The sequence below is a fragment of the Linepithema humile genome, chromosome 1 (assembly GCF_040581485.1).
Source record: "Linepithema humile isolate Giens D197 chromosome 1, Lhum_UNIL_v1.0, whole genome shotgun sequence".
NCBI classification, from domain to species: domain Eukaryota; kingdom Metazoa; phylum Arthropoda; class Insecta; order Hymenoptera; family Formicidae; genus Linepithema; species Linepithema humile.
Genome location: NC_090128.1, coordinates 39485259 through 39505628, shown reverse-complemented (window position 1 = coordinate 39505628; position 20370 = coordinate 39485259). Strand labels below are relative to the sequence as shown.

Here is a 20370-nt window from a genome sequence, read left to right as displayed (position 1 = left end):
AATTATAAATTAAATATTTTCAATAATAAAATTTTTGCTTTGATTGAACTGAATAATATTCCAGCAAGCTATCTTTACATGCATATTTTGCTTTTGTTACATCATGCGTATATGCATATAATTTTACGATACGTGTAATGTACGGCTTAAATTAAATTGTTGGAATGCATCTGATTCGATAATATGCTATACGTTCGGTTTAATTTGTCCAAGTTATTTTAACCAGAAATTTATCCTAAAGATAATTAAATTATTATAGAGAGGATTGGTTACTGTAAAACTTGAAAATGTAGAAAAATTATCAATAATTATGTAGATAATCTGCGAAGCGTTAAGTAATTGTAATGCGAGTAAATTAACTGAATTGATATATTGTCATCTCAAATGTAACTTAAAATATCATATGTTTAAAAAATATTGTCTAATTTGACATTAATTCAAATCAGATTAATATTAAATAAGTTTATGATTTATTTTAATCGATAACTAATAAAAACGTTGATTTAAAAATTATTTTTGCTAATTACATTATAGTTTATTTGTGTAAAAAATAATATTCTAATTTATTTTTACATTGTAATCTCTTCACGTTTTTAATATTATAGTTTTTTGCTCAAAGTAATTTATGGAAGACTTTTATAATACATAAATTTACACAAAATACGTAAATTTTCTTTATTTTTTTCAGAGAAAAAATGAAACAAGAACAAAATCTGCAGTTAAATTATTTTCTTCTCTTTTATCCATTGTTAAAACTTATTTTCCCATCAATATTTATCCATCGTTAAAACAGTCGTAATGCACCGTTACTTTTCGTCATATGCAAATGCAATTAGCGTTCATTCTCGGACACAGGTAGCAGTCATGCTTCCAAGCATTCTATCGTTAAGATTAAGATTTTAGCTTCGCTCGATGAAACATGAAATTCTCGTACCGCGATGTTGATTAATTATTTCCGCTATTTCGCCTTGCTCGGTGTTTTCGTGCCCCGCTTCGGAGGATCGACAAAGTCGATGACGTTCCTGAACGACTCGCTTGTGAGGTCTGAGAGAGAAGTTGCTACTAAGTATCTGATATTCCCTCAAGGCAGCAACGTCCAAGTAAGATAAACTTTTACTCTACACAAACTATATCATAATAAAAAAAAAATTCGTTCTTTAAAATAGCAATTAGGTTTTTTTTCTTCGTATCAAATTTATGTTTGTGAGTTTACAATGCGCAAACTTCGAAAATATAGAAGAATGTGAACACACCTGTTACACTTACGTTAGATTCGGAAACCGTTATTGTGAAATAAAATCATAATATTCATATTTTTGTGCTTTCGTGCAAAATGCAGACAGGTCGATATAAGTTCGGTATAAGTTTCATTGCGAAAAGTTGTATACTATGGCACAGCATAAATTCTTGATATAACATACTTAGCTGAGAAAGTTTCATATATTAAATGAAGCAGAATTTGTTTTATGCGTAACGTTTAAAGGGATATTAATTAGCACGATAACTCGGAGTAATACTAAACTTCGTCAAAAGAAAGAATATTAATGCATAGTACAAGTAAGTAGAAGAAAAGTGCCGAAAGTGACATAAATCTCCTAAAGTGGCTCTATTTCTTAGAAATAAAATATTGTATTTTATCAAAAATAATATGAACGTGATTTGTTTAGTTGGTCAACTCATTAAAAATTCATAGTTCATATATTGGATACCGGCACATCCTGTGATGAGCGATACGACCAATACCATACCATAAGTTTAAAAATATCTTTATTTTTATATTTTTATTTTATTTTTTATTATATTATATTTAATTTTTATTTTAATCTTTATTTTTATAAAAAATTACTATATATTTTATTTTCATACAGATATTACGAAATAATATTTATGTATCATAATACTAAATTTGCAATATCATGTCTTCTCTATATCTGTTTGTATCTTTCTAATATAAGATGTAATAAATTACAATTTCCAATAAATTTGTGTTATTCAATAATCTATTGTATCATTCAACAATTTTTTTGCAGTGTTTTCTAACCAATTATATAATTTTTAATAGATATGCCGGGACTCAATTTCTTAGAGCTCAATTTTCTTACAAAAATATTTTTTCTTGAAGTTATGAACACTATTATAAAAAATATGATACCATTTGATAAGGGAATTTCTAATATATATCTATGCACATAAATTTTTAATAAACATTTTTTTATGCACATTTTTATTTAGAATTTTTAGTTAAAAAATATTTTTTAAAAACAAAATGGTATGTCGGTTTTGGTGTCTTTCCTTCAATTAATTTTATGGTCAAATATACTGCATACAACATACTTCTACTAGTAATTCTTCTACAAATAATTGTAGAACTATAAAATAATTAATTTATGATATAAATAATACAAATAATTAATTTTATTTTTGGTTTTAAAAAATTTTATAATTATCTAATTTAAAGAAATGTTCTGAATTAAAATAATTGATTACACACACAAAGATACATTAGTTAACTAGCACTAATTGTTATTGGAATCAATAATAGATATTAATTCTTGACTTAATAAAAATTAATTTTTCTTGAATTTTTTGTTACTCGTTCACTGCTATTATTCAGCTCGTCTACTGTCTAACTATGAGCACGTACACGAAGCCTCAAGGAATTTTCGCCGTTGGTGTTACCGCCGGACTGGCGTGGGAACTACCCCATAGAAATACCGTGCCTTACAGAAAGCCGGCCGAGGTTTATCATCGTCGAAGCAGAAGAGAGCTATATCGTAAAGTGGAGCTGATGCTAAAAACGTGAGTAAGAGAGATAGATAGAAAAGATAGATAAGATAGATAAAAAGAATAAAGATAAAAAACATTCATATTTCTTTCTTTTAGTTATCTTGTATAAATTATCAATTATTACATCGCCCCAGGACATTACATAAATTATGTTGATAATAAAAATTGTGCAAATATTAATATTTTTAGCATATAATGAGAAAAATCTGAATCATTATTACCGTGATATTTTATTCATCGAGAAAATCAAATATTTAATCATTGTGTCTTTCGCTCTATTTGCGTCTGACTCTATTTTATTTTCCTCTACTGATAAGATTTACTTTCTTCCACGAAAAATCCTGATGGAAAAATGGTAATTGTATTGAACGCGAACGAAGTGGTGAGACTTATATTGGCGAGATTTTTGTTTCAACAACTTGTCGAACAAGTTCGCTGCTTTCCAATACGAAGAGAATAGACGTGAACTATTATTGAAAAACTACTTCTTTATCTACGTGAAGAGGAAATGTTTCTATTCTCGAAAGTACGACTTTTCTCGTTTAATGGCAATTGATTTAAAACAAATCGCAAAGCCCGAAGTTTAAAGACGTTCGATTTAACGTCCTTCTTTTCACGGAGTTTAGTATCACTTCAAGCTATTCCATTAATTAGTATCGATGTATTCTTGTTCAGTTCCCGCTCACTCTTCGGCACTCGCTTAAAAATGCGTAAAAGTTTTGCGACTGTCATAAAATTATCCGGAACAGCCAACTAAAACCCCGGGCGGCTGCAAAACACGTGCGAGGAATGAATTTCACGGCCGATAGAGCGGCAGGGAAACGCTCTGAAACGTTCGTTCGAGCGACGAGTAAATTAAACGGTGCACTTTCACCGCTCGAGTCCGGAAAATGGGCCCGAAGAAATGACGATAATTTAAGTATGACGAACGACGTAATGCCATTCGCCGGCTGCGTTTCGAATGCTTCGCCAGACGCGCGGTCGTGCTTGCGGGCATATTAAACGCGCGGATTAAGAGACTTCTCACGACGATCATTACGTGCTGTTTCAAGCACGGCTGTTTGCATGGTGAAAATGGGATTAATGCCGACGGGTGCCACAAAAGTTTCCACCACGCTCGCGTTCTTCTAATGTAGAATTACTCTCGGAAGGATGCAGACGCAAAAAAAAGTTAATTGAATCGGTTTTTGTACAGCGTGCAACGCGATGCGACGAATGTTGCGATCGACGCGTGTACGGCATCGAGATTGTGCGATCGAGACGTTGCGGAGAACGATCGCTGGCGCACAGAGGCTTATCGGATGTTCGGCGGAAACAATTTGCTCCCCGGGGGCTATTAAAAGCAGTTATATTCGCACCGTGATTGAAGCGGCCGGCAATTCTATTCGAACGCTAGCGTGTATTTTAATGTAATTTCTCGGATTTAATCGGATTTTCGATATATTTCACGTTGTAGCGCTCGGCCAATGGCGTTTCATACAAATAAATCAGTTGTTGTGACAACCGCGAATAATACTCGTGTAAGTGATGGAGCCGCCTCAAAACCAGTTTATATTCCGACGTATTTCTGTACCGTTGATTCGGGAAAAAAATAGAATAATAAATGAAAGGTGCATTGTTAGCTCGATGTCTTTTATTTCGTTACGCCGCGGTATGCATACGCCGCGAAGAAATATGGGACCGTTGTTGTTTGACGCTCGACTACGTGAAAAAATTGCGCGGCATTACTCGGACGATACCACGTACGGCGCAATACTTTATTCTGCGTCGCGCTCCATCGCTTGAAGCTTCATGGATAGCCAGTCCGCCGTGGAATTGCGCAGCTTAGCGCGCCGTACGCGAGCGTCTTAAGGCATCCTCGTCGAGTAATCCGCGGGAATAAAAACGACCGTTATTCATTTTGATTGCGCGAGATTGTATTTCATTCGTCATCCGGTCGGTGATGTCATCGCCGTTGACGAAGTGGTACTCGCGCGGAAGATATACAAAAATTTGAGAAGCCAAGCATACCGGCGGACCCAATTAAATTCTCGCCAGAATTTCAGCAATATATTCATATCAAATTTTGCATCGATTCTGCCGTATTTTCCGCGGACGCTTCGCAGGATCTGTTCTCGACAGATTTGACTATTTAGATCTTGACGGATTAAAACGCACAAAAGGATTCATTACTCCAACCAGGTTCAGGATATAAAGCGGGCACTTCCGGCCCGTCGATCACGCTTATACATACGTATGCGGAGAAAATCCCTCTCGATCCGAATAAATCACCCCCGCAATTGCTTAACTCCCGCAGATCGTCGGGTAGACACGTACTCCGCTCGCTACGATGGCAATCCTCCGCCCGCGCGGGATCGAAGCGTATTCTCTCCCGCCAACGCTCTCGTAAACTCTCGCCGATTACGGCCGCGCGTACATACACAGCCAGTAAAGTTTCGGCTAAGAGTCGAGGCACGGGATAATCCGGGGATGGCAGAATCGGTGGTTACTCTAATTCTAATTGTGCGAAGCTATAGCCTAATTGCCGGCATTTGTTCGCTTAGGGTGAAGGGTGGGAGGAACTGGAGGGAACGACGGCGCGCGGTTGTTTAGCAAGGATCAACGGGGGCATGAGGGGTCATTGTAAACCACCCCCGCGTTTACAGTAGAGCATTTCGCGCTTGGCAATATCAACGCGCCCCTCGGTATTATCGCGAACCTAATGAATAGACTGCTGTCTCTCTCTCTTTCTCTCTCTCTCTTTCTCTCTCTTTCTTTCTCTTGGTGAGCTAGCTCGACAACGATAACTAGGATGATAATGATAAACGACTCTCGCTACCCTTCCCCCATCTCTCCCAAATCGTCGTCCCGGTATCTCACGTTATGTCTACGGTAAAGCCAACAGAAGGACGGCAAAGCCTGCGTGCTCAAAGCGATCTGCAAGGCTGCCAGGCGTAAACACGACCACGTCGGGAGAGGGAGCTTCGTCGAGGAGATCCTACACGCCATATTTACGTGAGTAATAAATTAAATTAAATTTCTTACATACGCTTGTCTTTTTCTATCGCGAATCTCGTTCAATATGCACGTGCATTACAAATTGGATAAATCGGAATCTCGGATGTCGATATGGGCGTTCGCATGACACGAGAAATAATGATTGCAGTCTGCCTGCGGGATGGTACGACATCGATCCGATGACCGAATACGAGCGAACGTACCACTTGGGTGAGAATTGCGACGAGATGCACGCCAAGTGCCCAGATGTCTTCTGAAGTGCTGCAATCAGCGTGATTATCTTACACAGTCGCGAAACGAGCAGCTATCACGAAGAACTCTCCCCCTCTCGTCTCTTCACCGTAATCAGATTAGTGAAGTGTTTGAGCAATTACGGAACTTAGAATTTATAGACAAATTGTATAATAGATATTATTCAAATGTTTGCCCTAGCATTTTTTTAACTTGACGATTTCTACTGTAAAAAGATTTGTGAAACTAATTATAAGAATTATAATAATGCACTTTCTAAATTAAAATAATTTTGTGTTCTGCAATTCTAAACTGTTAAAAATTTATTTAAGTTCGGAGATATTTAAATTATTAGATTTTCCACATTTTTGCAAAGCTAAAAAATATTTATTTTATTTGATTTTATTAATTAAAAGAGAAATTATCAATAAGTAGTATCTCTTTGCAGAGAACTACGGTCAATTATTTGAGCACAACATTTAAGTGGATTCTGACCTATTTAGAATCTTTTAATAAAATGACTTGTTATTCTATAAAATGAAATGTATTTGTAATTTAATATTGTATTTATGTATTTTATAATACAAACTATAAAAACTTTACACTTTACTGTGCATTTTGACCGTATAAACCTGCGCGCAACATTGTTGCAAATTAATTTGTGTAAGTGTGTTTTTCTTTCTATACAGAGTGCGAAGTTACATACTGTAATTTTTAAGGCGTTCCATGTAGCTACTGTGTTTTTAGTTGAGAGGAAAATAGCGAAATATGGTGGTGTAAAAGCGAATAATAGTAACCATCGGTACGTGATAAGATCGACAACAATGTCGGCAACAATGACATCAGCAATTCGAATTATGCAGTTGACGTCGTTCTTGGAATTTCCTCGTAACTACCAAATTGCTTGGATTACAACAGAACTTTCAGCATCAGGTATCACAAAGAGCGTCCTCCGACAAAGTGCAAATTACTGTGCATCTTGCATTGGAGTCTATTCACTTTTAAATACGCATTTTTTCGAACATTTTAAATATAATTATTTGCAATTTTTTGCGAAAGTAAATAATATAATCCTATTCTTTTATTAATTTAACAAAGTAAATTTTATTTGAAGATTTTACGATAAACTTTCAGCTTCGATGCTAAAAGCTACTCCCTCAAAATATCTCAGAAATACCGAGAATATCTTTTTAATCACTTCTTCGGATAATCTGATATTAATACATGCGTCGCGAGAAATTAATGTTCTGCCAATATATGTAAACCGCAATTTAATGCGATCTCGCGAAAAGCCGTTATCGGCGCGCGTAAAGTTTCGGATAAACTCCACCGCAGTGGCACACCGCGGTGTGAGCCACCGACATCGTGGGGAAGACAGCTGCAGGGATTGCGATTTGCGAATTGACGACGACTCGCGCTAATGACATGTGATGCAAACTCGACTACCAGCTGACGTTCTCAGAAGGGGAATTGTATTACGTTAGCTTACCGTCACCGTACGTGCAGCGCAGCGTAATGCGATCGTAATGTCGCACACGAGCGGACGGGTGTGTCTTGGAACTCCGCGGGAGCACATGTGCGAGAGACACACGCGGTATATTATTCCGCGTGTATGACCTATTATTGCAAGATAAACAGATGAGTGTCTCCATGTCGGCTGGTTTCCTTAATGGCGACTAGAATGTTTGTTCAAAATGGGCTTCGGAGGGACATTATGTTATTTCGAGGAAATAGCCGACTCACACTCGACGTCGCAACTTTAACGCGTTTCGCTCGCTTCGTAACAAATCTAATAAACGTTTGAGGTACTCATTATAATAGAACATCAAGAATCTCGTCAAAAATTCCTCGTGATAATCGTAAAAAGTTATCACTCTATTACGCTACTTTTTATGTATACCTTTTTTTTATAGATTTTTATAGTAACGAGATTAATAAGTATTCCACACAAGTGCTCTCTCTCTCTTTTTCAAAAAAATTGTTCAATTTTAAGTACTAGATAAATCACACAATTTCCGTAAGAATACAGAGTAGCAAGATAGAACTGGCAGTGTTGTCGGTCGAAAAGAATAAAAAAATGGATTTAAAAGGGAGGAGAATAGATCAAGGGAATCCGAAAGCCCAAAATGAAATTACCTCGTAGATGGAAGCTGCGAAGATGGTCAGAGAGCACTCGGATCCTTGGGATTGGATAAAACAGGTAGTCCGTTCCTGAATATATTTCGCGAGACTTACGAAATTTAAAGGCTCTCTAGCTAGTGTGCAGAAGACTGCGGTAAAAAGGGGGAGCAAAACGGAGAGCCAATGAACCTCTCATAAAGAACGGTCGAGCTTTTGGTGAGATTTTTCAAGATTAGCATGGAAAAGCCAGAGGACTCCGCAATGGGAGACAGCTTGTCAGATTTTAATGGCCTGCGAGAAACCAGGAAAAATTAATGAGCTCTCTCCCGATGAATGCAAAGACGCGCGAAAATCAGTATCAATTTGCAAAGACGTAAATTATATAAAGTTTTTAAGATCGTAGCAAAATATCTAATTGCAAATTCTACGTTGCCTTGATATCTATTCTAATATTTTACATTGTTTGCATTATTTTGACAATTATAATTTTATTTTTAACTCATATAAAATATTCGCGCTTTTATATTAAAATACTTTACATATTTTAGTGTACTGTGTACTGTGAGATATTAAAACTTGACAAAGACTAAAATTTATTCTGCGTTGTCACTGCAAAGATATCTTACCGCAACGTAAAATATGCCGGAGCAAAAGTATATGTAGTCCATATACTAGATAGAGCTATGTACTTTATTGCCACCGCAAGAGCAGTGCTCCGCGTAAGGTTGCGTGTACGACTGAAAAATTTAACCCACGTTTATGATGAATACATTATGCTTTAAGAATAATTTTATATTTGTGAAATAATAACAAATTCTGTATGTGGTCTTTATATATACATACATCTCTAGAAGAGAGAAAAATAAAATGCGTAAAGTCTAACACAGAATTATAATTACAGATGTTACATTTATTGCGGAATTTAATTAAAGAATTGATTGCAATTAACGGTGTGATTTTACATCTAAATATTTGTTTGGCGTCCGCACGTCGACAATTAGATTATCTCTCGACCTGGATTAAGGTAGACGCGATAATTCGCGGCGCAAATATGAACATTGCGACGCCATCGCGTCACCGTCCCATGGCGAGTCGCTTCCGCTCGCGCAATGTAAGTGTAATATTTCGACGTAACCGCGAAGGATGTTCCCGGGTTTTCTGAAAATGCTTTCCATCTCGTGACCTCCCGGGAGGTTACAGAGTCCCGTGCGCGAAAGGGGACTGATTTCGCCCGGTAATTCCGAGAAATGAGAGCCCCATGGCTCGTTCCGATTCTCGCTGTGATCCTAGACCCGTTGTTGCTCCTGGGAGAGACGGTATGTTACCGTAATGACACCAACTTAAGTGCCGCTGGCCAAAGGTCAAGAGAGATTTTACCTAGACGTAGACGGGAACTCACTTTTCCAAAGGGGAGTGCTTTCGTGGTGAGTCAGACAACCCGCTGTCAGCACGGATCACTTTTTGCTATATCAGACTCTTATGAGGGCGTTACTATTTGCTCTACAGGGGTCGAAAGAGATCGGTTAGACAGATGGTACCGCTTACGCGATAAATGCTTTCATGAGAAAACATCTCGAAGGCAAATACTTTTTGTTTAAATCACCGTTCAGTTGCTGAGTATGCAAATCTATGAGATATGTAATTTTTTTTGCTTCAATAAGTGATTGTACCCTATGAAATAACTTATTGGCAAAATACATAAAATAACCAATTATAATTATGTGAATTTAAAACAAGAAAACACTTTTTGAGATACTTTTTTATAAATCATTATTTCTTAATTTTTAATTTCATTATAAAAATTATACCAATTTTTTAAAATTAATTTTGATGATGTACATATGCAATTGCCTTTTTAGATGACTTTGACTCTGCTCAAGTCAATTCAGATTACTGAACCCAGTAACTGGAATCTTGATTTGGAATTCGATATGATATGGCCTATACCTAGTCAGGCAGATTTGAGAAAAACTCTAATTAAAAAACCATCCAAGATAAAACGTCGACATCGACGAGAGCTTTATGCCAATTTCGAAATGGCATTGAATAGGTAATGAAGAAATTATCGTTAAAAGCATTACGTTTTTTAAGTTGATAAACTAAATATAAATGTGTAAATGTAAAAAATGTAAGTTTTATTAAACATGTAAAAAAAATTAGGTGTAAATAGTCAATTAATTAATATAAATATTTCTATTATCTCAATATCTTCCCACATTGAAGTATCATATTTCAACAAGACAAAAGACAAGAAAAAAGTAACTGCAATCTTCTGATAAATATTAAAATATTAATTTTATCATTAAATTGTATTGAATTTATGCATTTTAAATGTGTTTTTTACTAAACAGACAGATAATTATAGATAATCATCCTAGAAACTCCGTTTATACCGCGGATGTAGGTTGGATTTAATTAATTAGTATCGATGTATCTATTTTAGTCAAAACTTACCGGGACGATTATGTATTCTTCGTACAATTTGCGAAGCTGAAACGGTGCTAAGTCCTCCGGGATTCTCAATTATCGAGGATGCTATCCGAATTATTTTAAGGTAAAAATATATTTCAAACTTTTTATAATAAATAGATATTCTTTTATAGTAATTAAAATATATGGTTAATATCAATTTTAAATTAGCATTTTTCATAAAATAATCTAAAAATATTATTTTTTAGTTTTATTGCTACATTAAAAATTTACTATATCATAATATTACAATTATGTTTGATAACAAATTTGCTGTAGTAACAAAATTGAGATATTTTGTTTCTAGTTTTATTATTAAAAATGTTGTATATTTTAGGAATTTCGAGGATGCTGACGATTATGACTGCTATGATATTGCATATCGAACAAAAAGTGATTGCGAAGTTATTTATCCTTGTCCATTCTCACTGTTGAAATTATTGTTGTATAATTTATATTCGGAGACGTGACAACATTGTAATTATTATTAGAGTAAAAGCTAAATTAATTACATAATTTTTTATAAATTCTTCGATTAAAACCTAAATTACAAAATTTTTATAAATTCTATAATGTAATTTATTAAAAAATCACATATGTGATTAACCCGGTTTTTCATATGTGAAAAAACTGTGATATTTCTAACATTGTTGTGTGAATAAATGCATTTAAACCATATGTTTCGAAAGAGAATTATTTACAATATAATAAAAAAAAAATAAAAAAAAATAAAACAAGCAGAAAAACAAGTTTAATCCAAGCACATTTTTATGTACTTAATTTTGATTCGACACCTATCAAAGATAATCGTTAATAATCATTATAAGATAAATCGTTATTAGAAACTAAAATTTCCAAAATGTATAAATTTCTGGAATCTATTATCTCCTGCGGTGGGGAATAAGCCACAATTTCCGCTATACGAACATTTCAATTGAAAATCTCGAATCGTATTGTATGTGAGATACATTCAGTATTACATGGGAGTAATTAAGTGAATGTTGCTTGATATTATTAGGCTACTCATACATATAAAATAATGGAATTGGTTTCATATTCGATATTATCATCTCGATCTGCTTTTACCACTGGCCTTATTATCATTTCAAATGCGTGTTACCACTGGCAATTTGCGTTGAATTTATAACTTTTCCCTCGTAGATAAACAAGCTTCTATTTCAGTATTCACCGTTCAATTAATCTGACAATTCCATATGCTTCTGCGGTATAATTGACAAGTGCAAATTACATATAACTGTCATTTATCGATAGCTAAATTTGGCAACATTAACTTGATAAATCTAAATGTAAAAAATAAATTTTGGCCAAATTTCTATCTCAACCATTTTTTAAAAATGTCTAATTGAAAACAGTTTTCACAATATTTCGCATTATTTGTATCTAAAATTTTGGCTATATTACACTTTCAATATATTTTTTCAATTTAATTTTGACACTTATCTAAAAGTGATGTTTCTAACTAAATAATTTTTGTTTTTAGACAAGAATTCCATTTTCTATTTAACGATACGTTCATGATTTGCTACATAGTTAATTTCTAAAAATCAGTAGAAATATACGATAATAATCGACAAAAATCCTATTGCAACGATGATAAATGCTTTCAAATTATAGATGCAACCACGGGATACGCTAAAGCATGAACGTGTGCACACAGAAAAGAGGCACTCGACGCACACACACAATGCAGTCGGAAACGTTAATCGCACTAATAGTGGCGGCAGTATTTTACGCTCACACCCAGTAACGTGTCCGGCTGTTCGGCTCTTGAGCCGTTAATCGTTCGCTAAATAAAGCCGAGGAACGGAGATCCGAGCACGCGGTTGGACGTTAATGAATTCGACAATGCTCCCGCGCTCGCCTAACTGCAATAATAACGGTCGTTCCAGCCGAGTCGGGAGATCATTCACCAGGCAGCTCTCGTGGAGCGACCGCAGGAGAACCAAATAAGTGAGGCAGGTGAGCTCGAGGATATCCGCTCGCGCTTGATTCGATCACCGGCCGGTACGAAATAAAACAGCTCCAACTTCCCATTTCATTTTCGTTTGCATTCGCGGACACGGAGATTCCGGAGATTGGGCGGAATAATTGCTTGGAGAGCGCGCAGCGTGTCGGCCGGCGATCGAACTCGCGTATGATGGAAACGTATGATCGAATGGGGCTTATGGGAACCGCGTGAATTTACATGCTGATATTTAACGCGCGAGTTATTTGTGGAATTTTTTTAAATATTTGCACACAGTTGATGAGTGATCGGAAAAAAAAACCAGAAACAGTTGATCGTATATTTTATAGTTGAAATACACGATTGAATTAAATAAAGAATGACTCAATCATCCTCAATTTCTTATATTTGCTAAAACCTTTATTTATTTACCGATTTATCGATTTACCGATTTGATAAAAACAAGATGACATAATACTATTTTGCTCTAACGATGAAAGCGAAACAAGTAAAAAAGTGACATTTTCAATATTCAATGCAGTCACACAGAAAGGAGAAAAGAGAGAGAAAGAGAGAGAGAAAAAGAAAGAAAGAGAGAAAGAGAGAAGGCAGGTGAATAATAATAAAAAAGAAAGTTTGTCAGAAATGTCGATAATATGAAGAAGCCTTTAGCCGATTACTCATCTCATGTCACACGAGAGATCAAACGATACAACTTTGCTTTTATGTAGTTTTCGTGTTAATGTACTCAGTTAATTTTACATAAAGATATTCTTTGACTCCGGCAAATCAAATTCAGCTAGCAAACTGTTCAATAAACTAATTAATCATAATCTATTTACGAGATAATGAGCCGCGCGCTAATGCTTCAATAGATTATTATTAACGAATTCGCGTGCTTAAGAACAATATATTGACATTAATATTATTGTTTCACCAATAATATTTTGCGTTAATATTTCAATCGAAAATTGTATACAAATTAACAAATACTTGATCAGTTATAAAAAAAATCTTGCTAGTCGAAAAAAAAAACTGACACGACATTATGTATCACGCACACTATGTATTATATTTCATAGTATCGCTGTCACCAATCGATCATTTCCCTTGGCGTCATATTTCCATGATAAGCTAATTTCTTACTTCCTAAAAAGCTTACCGAAGTGAATTACGAGATATATTTAGGGCGAGAGATCGGTCTCTCGTCCTACGCAGGAAAAGTTCTAGCCATCTCGCCGTTACATAAAAATACTTGGCCACTCCTTGTTCTGTGCACTCCCACGCGATCGAACAATTTTCTGAGGCAATTTCCTACTAAAGAAGATTATATCAGTGATATCCCCAGGATTTGTGAATATTGTACATCATTTTAGATATTTCTGTCTCTCCCATAGATAAAATAATAGAAATCATTCAACAAATATTATACTTTTAAATGCTTCCAAATATTTGGGATTGATTATACAATCAAGATAAGCCTGGAATGTGCTCGGAATAATTAATTACATAGACCTGCAACATTTTAATTTTTTTTGCATTCTGGAAAAAAGTCGTTTCCTACGTAATTTTGTGCGCTGAATCCGAATCCGGCAACGAATTTGCTTTATCACATCAGATTTTTGAGAAAAGTGTGGTTAAAAAAGTAAAAAATGACATTTTTTAGCATATTTATGATTTTTTCGCAGGTTAAGTAAATTTTTTTTTACTTTTGTTTACGCCTTCTTAAAGTGCCGACTTTGACCTTCAAACTGATTTTTTTAAACTCCGTATGATTTTTTTTCGTCGAGTTAAGCTCTTCGTTGTCAAGCGAAGAACATTTCGTGAAAAATGTTTTTCAAAAAAAAATCGCCGGATTCGGATTCAGCGCACAAAATTACGTAGGAAATAACTTTTCTTTTCCAGAATGCAGAACCACGCAGACTTGTATAATCGATCAGATTGGATTTGCTAGTATCATTGAATCTAATCGATTCTCTTCAGCATATCAGAAATAATTTTGATTGAATGTCGTAGTCGTTCGATCACATTCAATTTTGAATTCGATAAATTCTTTTCTATTCAAGAAAAAATGTTGGGCACTAGTGTTTCATCTTTGGTCTATTTATTATCAATAATATGTAATTTGAAAAATATTTAGCTAATTTTGCATAAATTACTGCAGAATTAGCGATGCGTTGAGGCATTATATATATATATATAATTCACGTATTTTCTCTGTTATGTAAGCGCTTTTATTATGCATTTCGATTATAATAGTGGAAATACATATGGAATTTATTCATTTTATTATACTAGATAATTTGTTTGTAGCAAACTAGTTGCTATCAATATACAAAAATCATTTGAAAAATTCTCAAACTGGAGTATCACAGTGATATATTTTTGGAAAAAATTGAACATTGTGCAGCGATAAAGTTTTTTTTTGTTAAAAACGGTTTAACGCCAACGGGAATTTTTAACGAGATAAAAAGTATGTTGAATGAATTTTTTTCAACTATACAAAAATGCGCTTTAGAATTTAATCGTTGTATAAGTTTGGAAGATGACTTGCAGTAGATGTTCAAAAAGTGGTACGACATCGGAAATCATGAATAAAGCATGATCTTGTTTTGGAAGATCGCCGATGAAAGGTTTCTTCAGTTGTAGAGGCTGTTGGCAGATGAACTGGCATTTCATATTCTAGTCGAGGAATTAAATATGAAAAAGCTGTTGTTGTAAGATGGATAGAAACAAGACAGCAATCAAAATAATGGAAACATAGTAATTCTTTGCTATCGAAAAAGCTAAAGTCAGTTTTGCTTCCCAAGGTTATTGCTTCAATTTTCTGCTACAGGATGTATGTACTGGGATGTACATATTGGGATGTATTCCTGATTGATTATTTTCCAAAGAATCTAATAATAATGGGAGAGTATTATATTAATTTTTTAGACAAACTAAAACAAAAAATTCAGGCTGAAAGACTGGAAAAGCATGAGAGCATCTCTAGACAAAAGTGTTAAAGTTCAGATTATATTGAAGAAATAGAAATAATTTTAAAAAGAAAAATACAGTTTTTTTATTATCAGGTTGCAAATTTTTCAAATAACCCTCGTTTTTTGGTCAAATTCAAACTCATGTAAAAATAGGCTTCAACAACATTTTTTATTCAAAATATTGTTCACCGCTTTCGACAACTTTCTGCCAACGACAGCAAATGGATGGTAGAAAATCACTGACTTTAAGGCGAAGAAATTATCAACTCATTTTTGCACATCGGTGAGATTAGTAAAGTGCTCACCAGACAAGCCATGTTGCATTGAGCAGGTGATAATCCGAAAAGGCAATGTCTGGTGAGTACGCCGGGTGCGGTAAGACTTCCCAGCCCAGCTCCAGAATGAGTTTTTTTGTCGCTGCTGCGATATGGGGCTGTGTGTTGTCGTACAGGAAGATGAGCTGCCGTTGGTTTGGCGCATGTTTTGGCTACTTTTCCCGCAAAACTTGGACCAACTTTTTAAGCTGCACACTGTAACAATCTGTAAGTTAAGTTTTCGTCAAGCAGGACCTGCAGCTCTCCATTGTCAGTTTTCTTGGAACAACCTAACCTCGGTCGATAGTCAACATCGAAATCACTACATCGAAAACGCCTGTACCACGTTTCACACATGCTTACAGACACAACTTCCTCATTGTGTCGCACAAAATTTTTTTGGTTTCTGCTGCTGTCTCTTTTTGGTCAAAGAAAAGAAGCATACATGGGCGAAGATGGATTTTGTCGGGGTTCATCTCAAAAGGAGGGCAAAACAACGAAAGAACAAACTAAAAAATTAATCCCACGTGGCGCAGGATGTCGTCTGAGTCATGCAAAAACCACAAGGAAAAGCGCATGCCAAATTTTTAAGATTATTGACCCGCCAACTCAACCGTACGAACTTATGCATAGACCTAATATTATGCGAACGGACAAATTTATTAGAATAGAATCACCGTATTTCGTGCGTAAATAGACACTGATTCAAGGAATAGATAAAGAACAAGGCATTATAATCGGACAGTTTCGCGCAAACTTGACCGTTGACGAAAATTCCTATTTAAAAATCACTCACATTGTCTTAGATAATTGTCGAAATATAGATTGCAAATAGAAAAAGACTTTCTTAATACCGTTAAACGCTGAACGTTTTGCCAACTTTTTACCTATTTTAACTAAAAAATAAAATTTACCCACGTTTATTTTGGAATAGAAAATTTTTAAAAATTGTTTACAACTGAAGAGTTAAAAGATGAAGAACCGATTAACTTAAAACCGCGATGATTATTGCTAGTTTGAAAAATACAAGATAAATAACCAGAGATCGTCGAATATGTACCATTAATACATTAATTATCATTGCACAATTAAATAACTTTGTTCTGTTGATTCTGTTTTATTAATAGAAGGATCAAATGTCGAGCGATATGATGTACATAATATCACACCGCAAAAAAAGTGACACAAATCAAAAATAAAAAAATTAATAAAATAAAATAAAAATAAAATTAATAATAAAATTGTTCCGTCACTTTTCTTGATTGAAGGCCGATGTATTTAGAATACAATCATAATAGCACATAATACGAAATTCGAAAAATTTCGACTTGTGTCACTTGTGAAATGTTCTTACGGGAGTGCGATATGTTAAGAAGCTTAGATATTAAGAATAATGAAAATCAACAGTTAACTGTCATTTTATACTTTAATTATAAGACAAATAAGAATTAAGATACAAAGAATCGCTATAATATGCTGATGGCCGAGTCAATCTTGAAACAAAATTGTCTTTGATTCAGAAGACGCTCCAAATATTTGCGATTTAAAACAAAAAATTATACCAAAAGAAAGGTGATATCAGAGCAAGAGAGTACAGTGAAAAAAAAATGTTCGGAAAAGAAACGTGAGCAAGACTTAATAATCAAAAGCACTAAGAAACGTAAAAACAGCTGTGAGGACATTGACAAACGACAGAAAAAAAACGAATTCCTTCGAAAGATGCAAAGTACATGGAACGTGATACATACGAGTAACGAAGAACATCTCGATGACATGCAGCTCGAGAAAATCTCGCAAGTCAGAAATATAAAGACAAAAAGAGAGCTTTGCGAAGATCAAGAACAAACAGAAAGAAGAAGAAAAATGGTAGAAATTTGTTATGGAAGCAGTGTACTAACCGCAAAAGCTATCGATTTAAGCAATAGCAAAAATTATCCAGAAGATCTGAATCCCCTCGAAAGTGACGAAAAAAACATTATCGTAGAGAATAAACTGCAGATCGTAATCGACAGTTCTATGAGCGACAAAGTGTCTACCAATCTGTTCAACAGCGAGGAGAAGACGTCGAGAAACTCGAACCACCAATGCCGGCGGCAGGGATAAAATAAGAAGCGAAAATGAAGAAAAAACTAAGCCTGAAAACAGGTTCACGATGAAAAATTGCCAAAAAAAAATTAAAAATCAAGACATTGCGAATATAAGCATTCGAGGGTGAATAGTGTTATGCGACGACTGAGTGTAGAATTAGCAATGCATTGAAGCGCTGACTCGCATACTATCTCTGTCATGTGAGCGTCTTCATTTTATAATAGAACTGTTAATAAAATACGTTATTAAAATTATGATAAGTTAAGGCAAAATGATTGACATATTGCAATTTTAGATTAAGTTAATATTTCCAATCAATTATCTACGTAACTCAACATAATCAGCGAGCATATTTGAGCAAGCTCGTTTCAAGCTATTCAAAGAATATGCATAAGAAGGATGCAGTCTGTTTCTACAGATTGAGATCCGTTGACTTTCCACTAATATAATAACGGATACCCATTTCATGAAAACTAATCGGTCAGATTCGATCTAGCATGCATCTAGCTAGCATCATCGAATCTAGGCGATTCTCTTCATTACATCCCAAACAAATTTGATTGGATGCGGTAGTCGTTCGATTACAATCAGTTTTAAATTCAATCTTTTTTAATCAAGAAGAAATGTTTGACAACTAGTGTTTCATCTTTGATCTATTTAAATAATATGTAAATTGAAAAATATTTAACCAATTTTGCACAAATTACTTTGTCTTATACGTGCTCTTTAAATAATTGCGTATATGCGTCGTGTAACAAACTTTAATATTGCGCTCGGATTGTTAGTAAAAGTTAAAATATACAATAAATTTATAAAACGCGTAACATTGCACAAACTGATTATCATATAACAATAAATAAAACATTACAATATATAGTTACTCCAGTTATCGGCATAAAATACTGTAATATTTGTAGAAAAAATAATTACACTTTATTTATTGAGAAAGTAAAAAAATAGGCGTAAAACCACTGAATTCTCTATGTGTATCTAATAGGCAGTAAATCAAGTATCAAAATTATTGTTTATGGATATTTAATGATAATTTAACGGATAACACAAGCCTACACGGTTCTGCATTCTGGAAAAAAAAGTCATTTTCTACGTAATTTTGTGCGCTGAATCCGAATTCGGCAACGAAATTGCTCCATCACGTCAGGTTTTTGAGAAAAATGAGATTAAAAGGATCAAAAATGACGTTTTTGGTATATTTATGATTGTTTTCGCAGGTTAAATAAATTTTTTTTACTTCCGTTTACGCCTTCTTAAAGTGCCAACTTTGACCTTCAAAACTGATTTTTTGAAAGTCTGTACGATTTTTTTTCGTCGAGTTAAGCTTTTCGCTGTCAGACGAAGAAAAACATTTCGTGTGAAATATGTTTTTAAAAAAAAATTTTTAGGAAATGCATGAATAAAAATTGAATGCTGTGGGAAACCAATAAATATTGGTTTTCATCAAATGGATATTCGTTATTGCGGGGAGTCGACGGATCTCAATCTGTAGAAGCAGACGGCATCCCTCGTATTCTTTGAATAGTTTGAAGCAAGTTTGCTCAGATAGGTTTACTGATTGTGAAAGTTATGTAAATAATAGATTAAAAATATGAACTTTGTCTAAAATTGCGATACGTCAATCATTTTGCCTCAATTTATTTACCTCGGAATTTTAATAATGCATTTTATAACATTAATGTCATATAACATATATATATAATTACATTTTATTTAAAAAAAATCTATTAAAAGTAAATTACATATTACCGCATTCATTAACTGATCTTAACGAACCAAGATTTTAAATGTGCATAAATGGTTACCTCAGCTTATCGACTTTCCTGCATAACAAATTTCACGGTATTCTACGCTACGCCGGCGACCGGAGTACATTAATAATCTCGTACCGTTGCAATTAATTGGCTGCTGAAGGAGGTTTGCAACTCGAGCGAGCAACGTTTGGCGCTGATTACATCTGCGCCGAAGTAATAAGATCGAGTTAGATTGACGAGAATCCCTCTTCCCTTCCCCTAAAATAGGAAGTTGTAATGTTTGCTGACTAAACAAATGACATGCACAGGCTACAAAGATAGAGTAATAAATTGTGCAGTATATGTACTTATTTCAAAGTTATGCACTAAAAGCACTGTGAAATTATTGCATAACTTCCAAAACTTGTTTTACGTTTGTGTATTTCGAAAAAAGTTGCAATTAAAAATTTTTAACTGCAAAAGATTCTTATTTTTATGCATGATAAAAATTGTAACTTTTTTATTGCTTTTTATTCAACTCCTTATTTTAATTCAACCGTGTTTCGAAAGTCGGCATTGGCTTCGGTAAGACGAAAAGTTGCAGAGCCAAGTTTTAAGAGAAATGCGACAATATCCTGTCTGTCGCTGTCGGGTGAGCGAAATTCCCTCAAACG

The 20370-nt window shown here is 34.4% G+C and overlaps 2 protein-coding genes across 2 annotated transcripts; both read left to right on the top strand.

Annotated features, from left to right (window-relative positions):
* The first annotated feature begins 731 nt into the window (after nucleotides 1-731).
* Nucleotides 732-6898, top strand: LOC105677956 (uncharacterized). The gene is made up of 4 exons (XM_012376873.2): nucleotides 732-1100; nucleotides 2615-2799; nucleotides 5665-5781; nucleotides 5933-6898. Exons 1-4 carry the CDS (start codon nucleotides 939-941, stop codon nucleotides 6039-6041), a joined length of 573 nt encoding a protein of 190 aa, XP_012232296.2. The 5' UTR covers nucleotides 732-938; the 3' UTR covers nucleotides 6042-6898.
* A 2484-nt stretch (nucleotides 6899-9382) lies between these two features.
* LOC105677938 (uncharacterized) lies at nucleotides 9383-11753 on the top strand. The gene is made up of 4 exons (XM_012376854.2): nucleotides 9383-9560; nucleotides 9996-10186; nucleotides 10580-10690; nucleotides 10943-11753. Exons 1-4 carry the CDS (start codon nucleotides 9384-9386, stop codon nucleotides 11073-11075), a joined length of 612 nt encoding a protein of 203 aa, XP_012232277.1. The 5' UTR covers nucleotide 9383; the 3' UTR covers nucleotides 11076-11753.
* Nucleotides 11754-20370: the final 8617 nt, after the last annotated feature.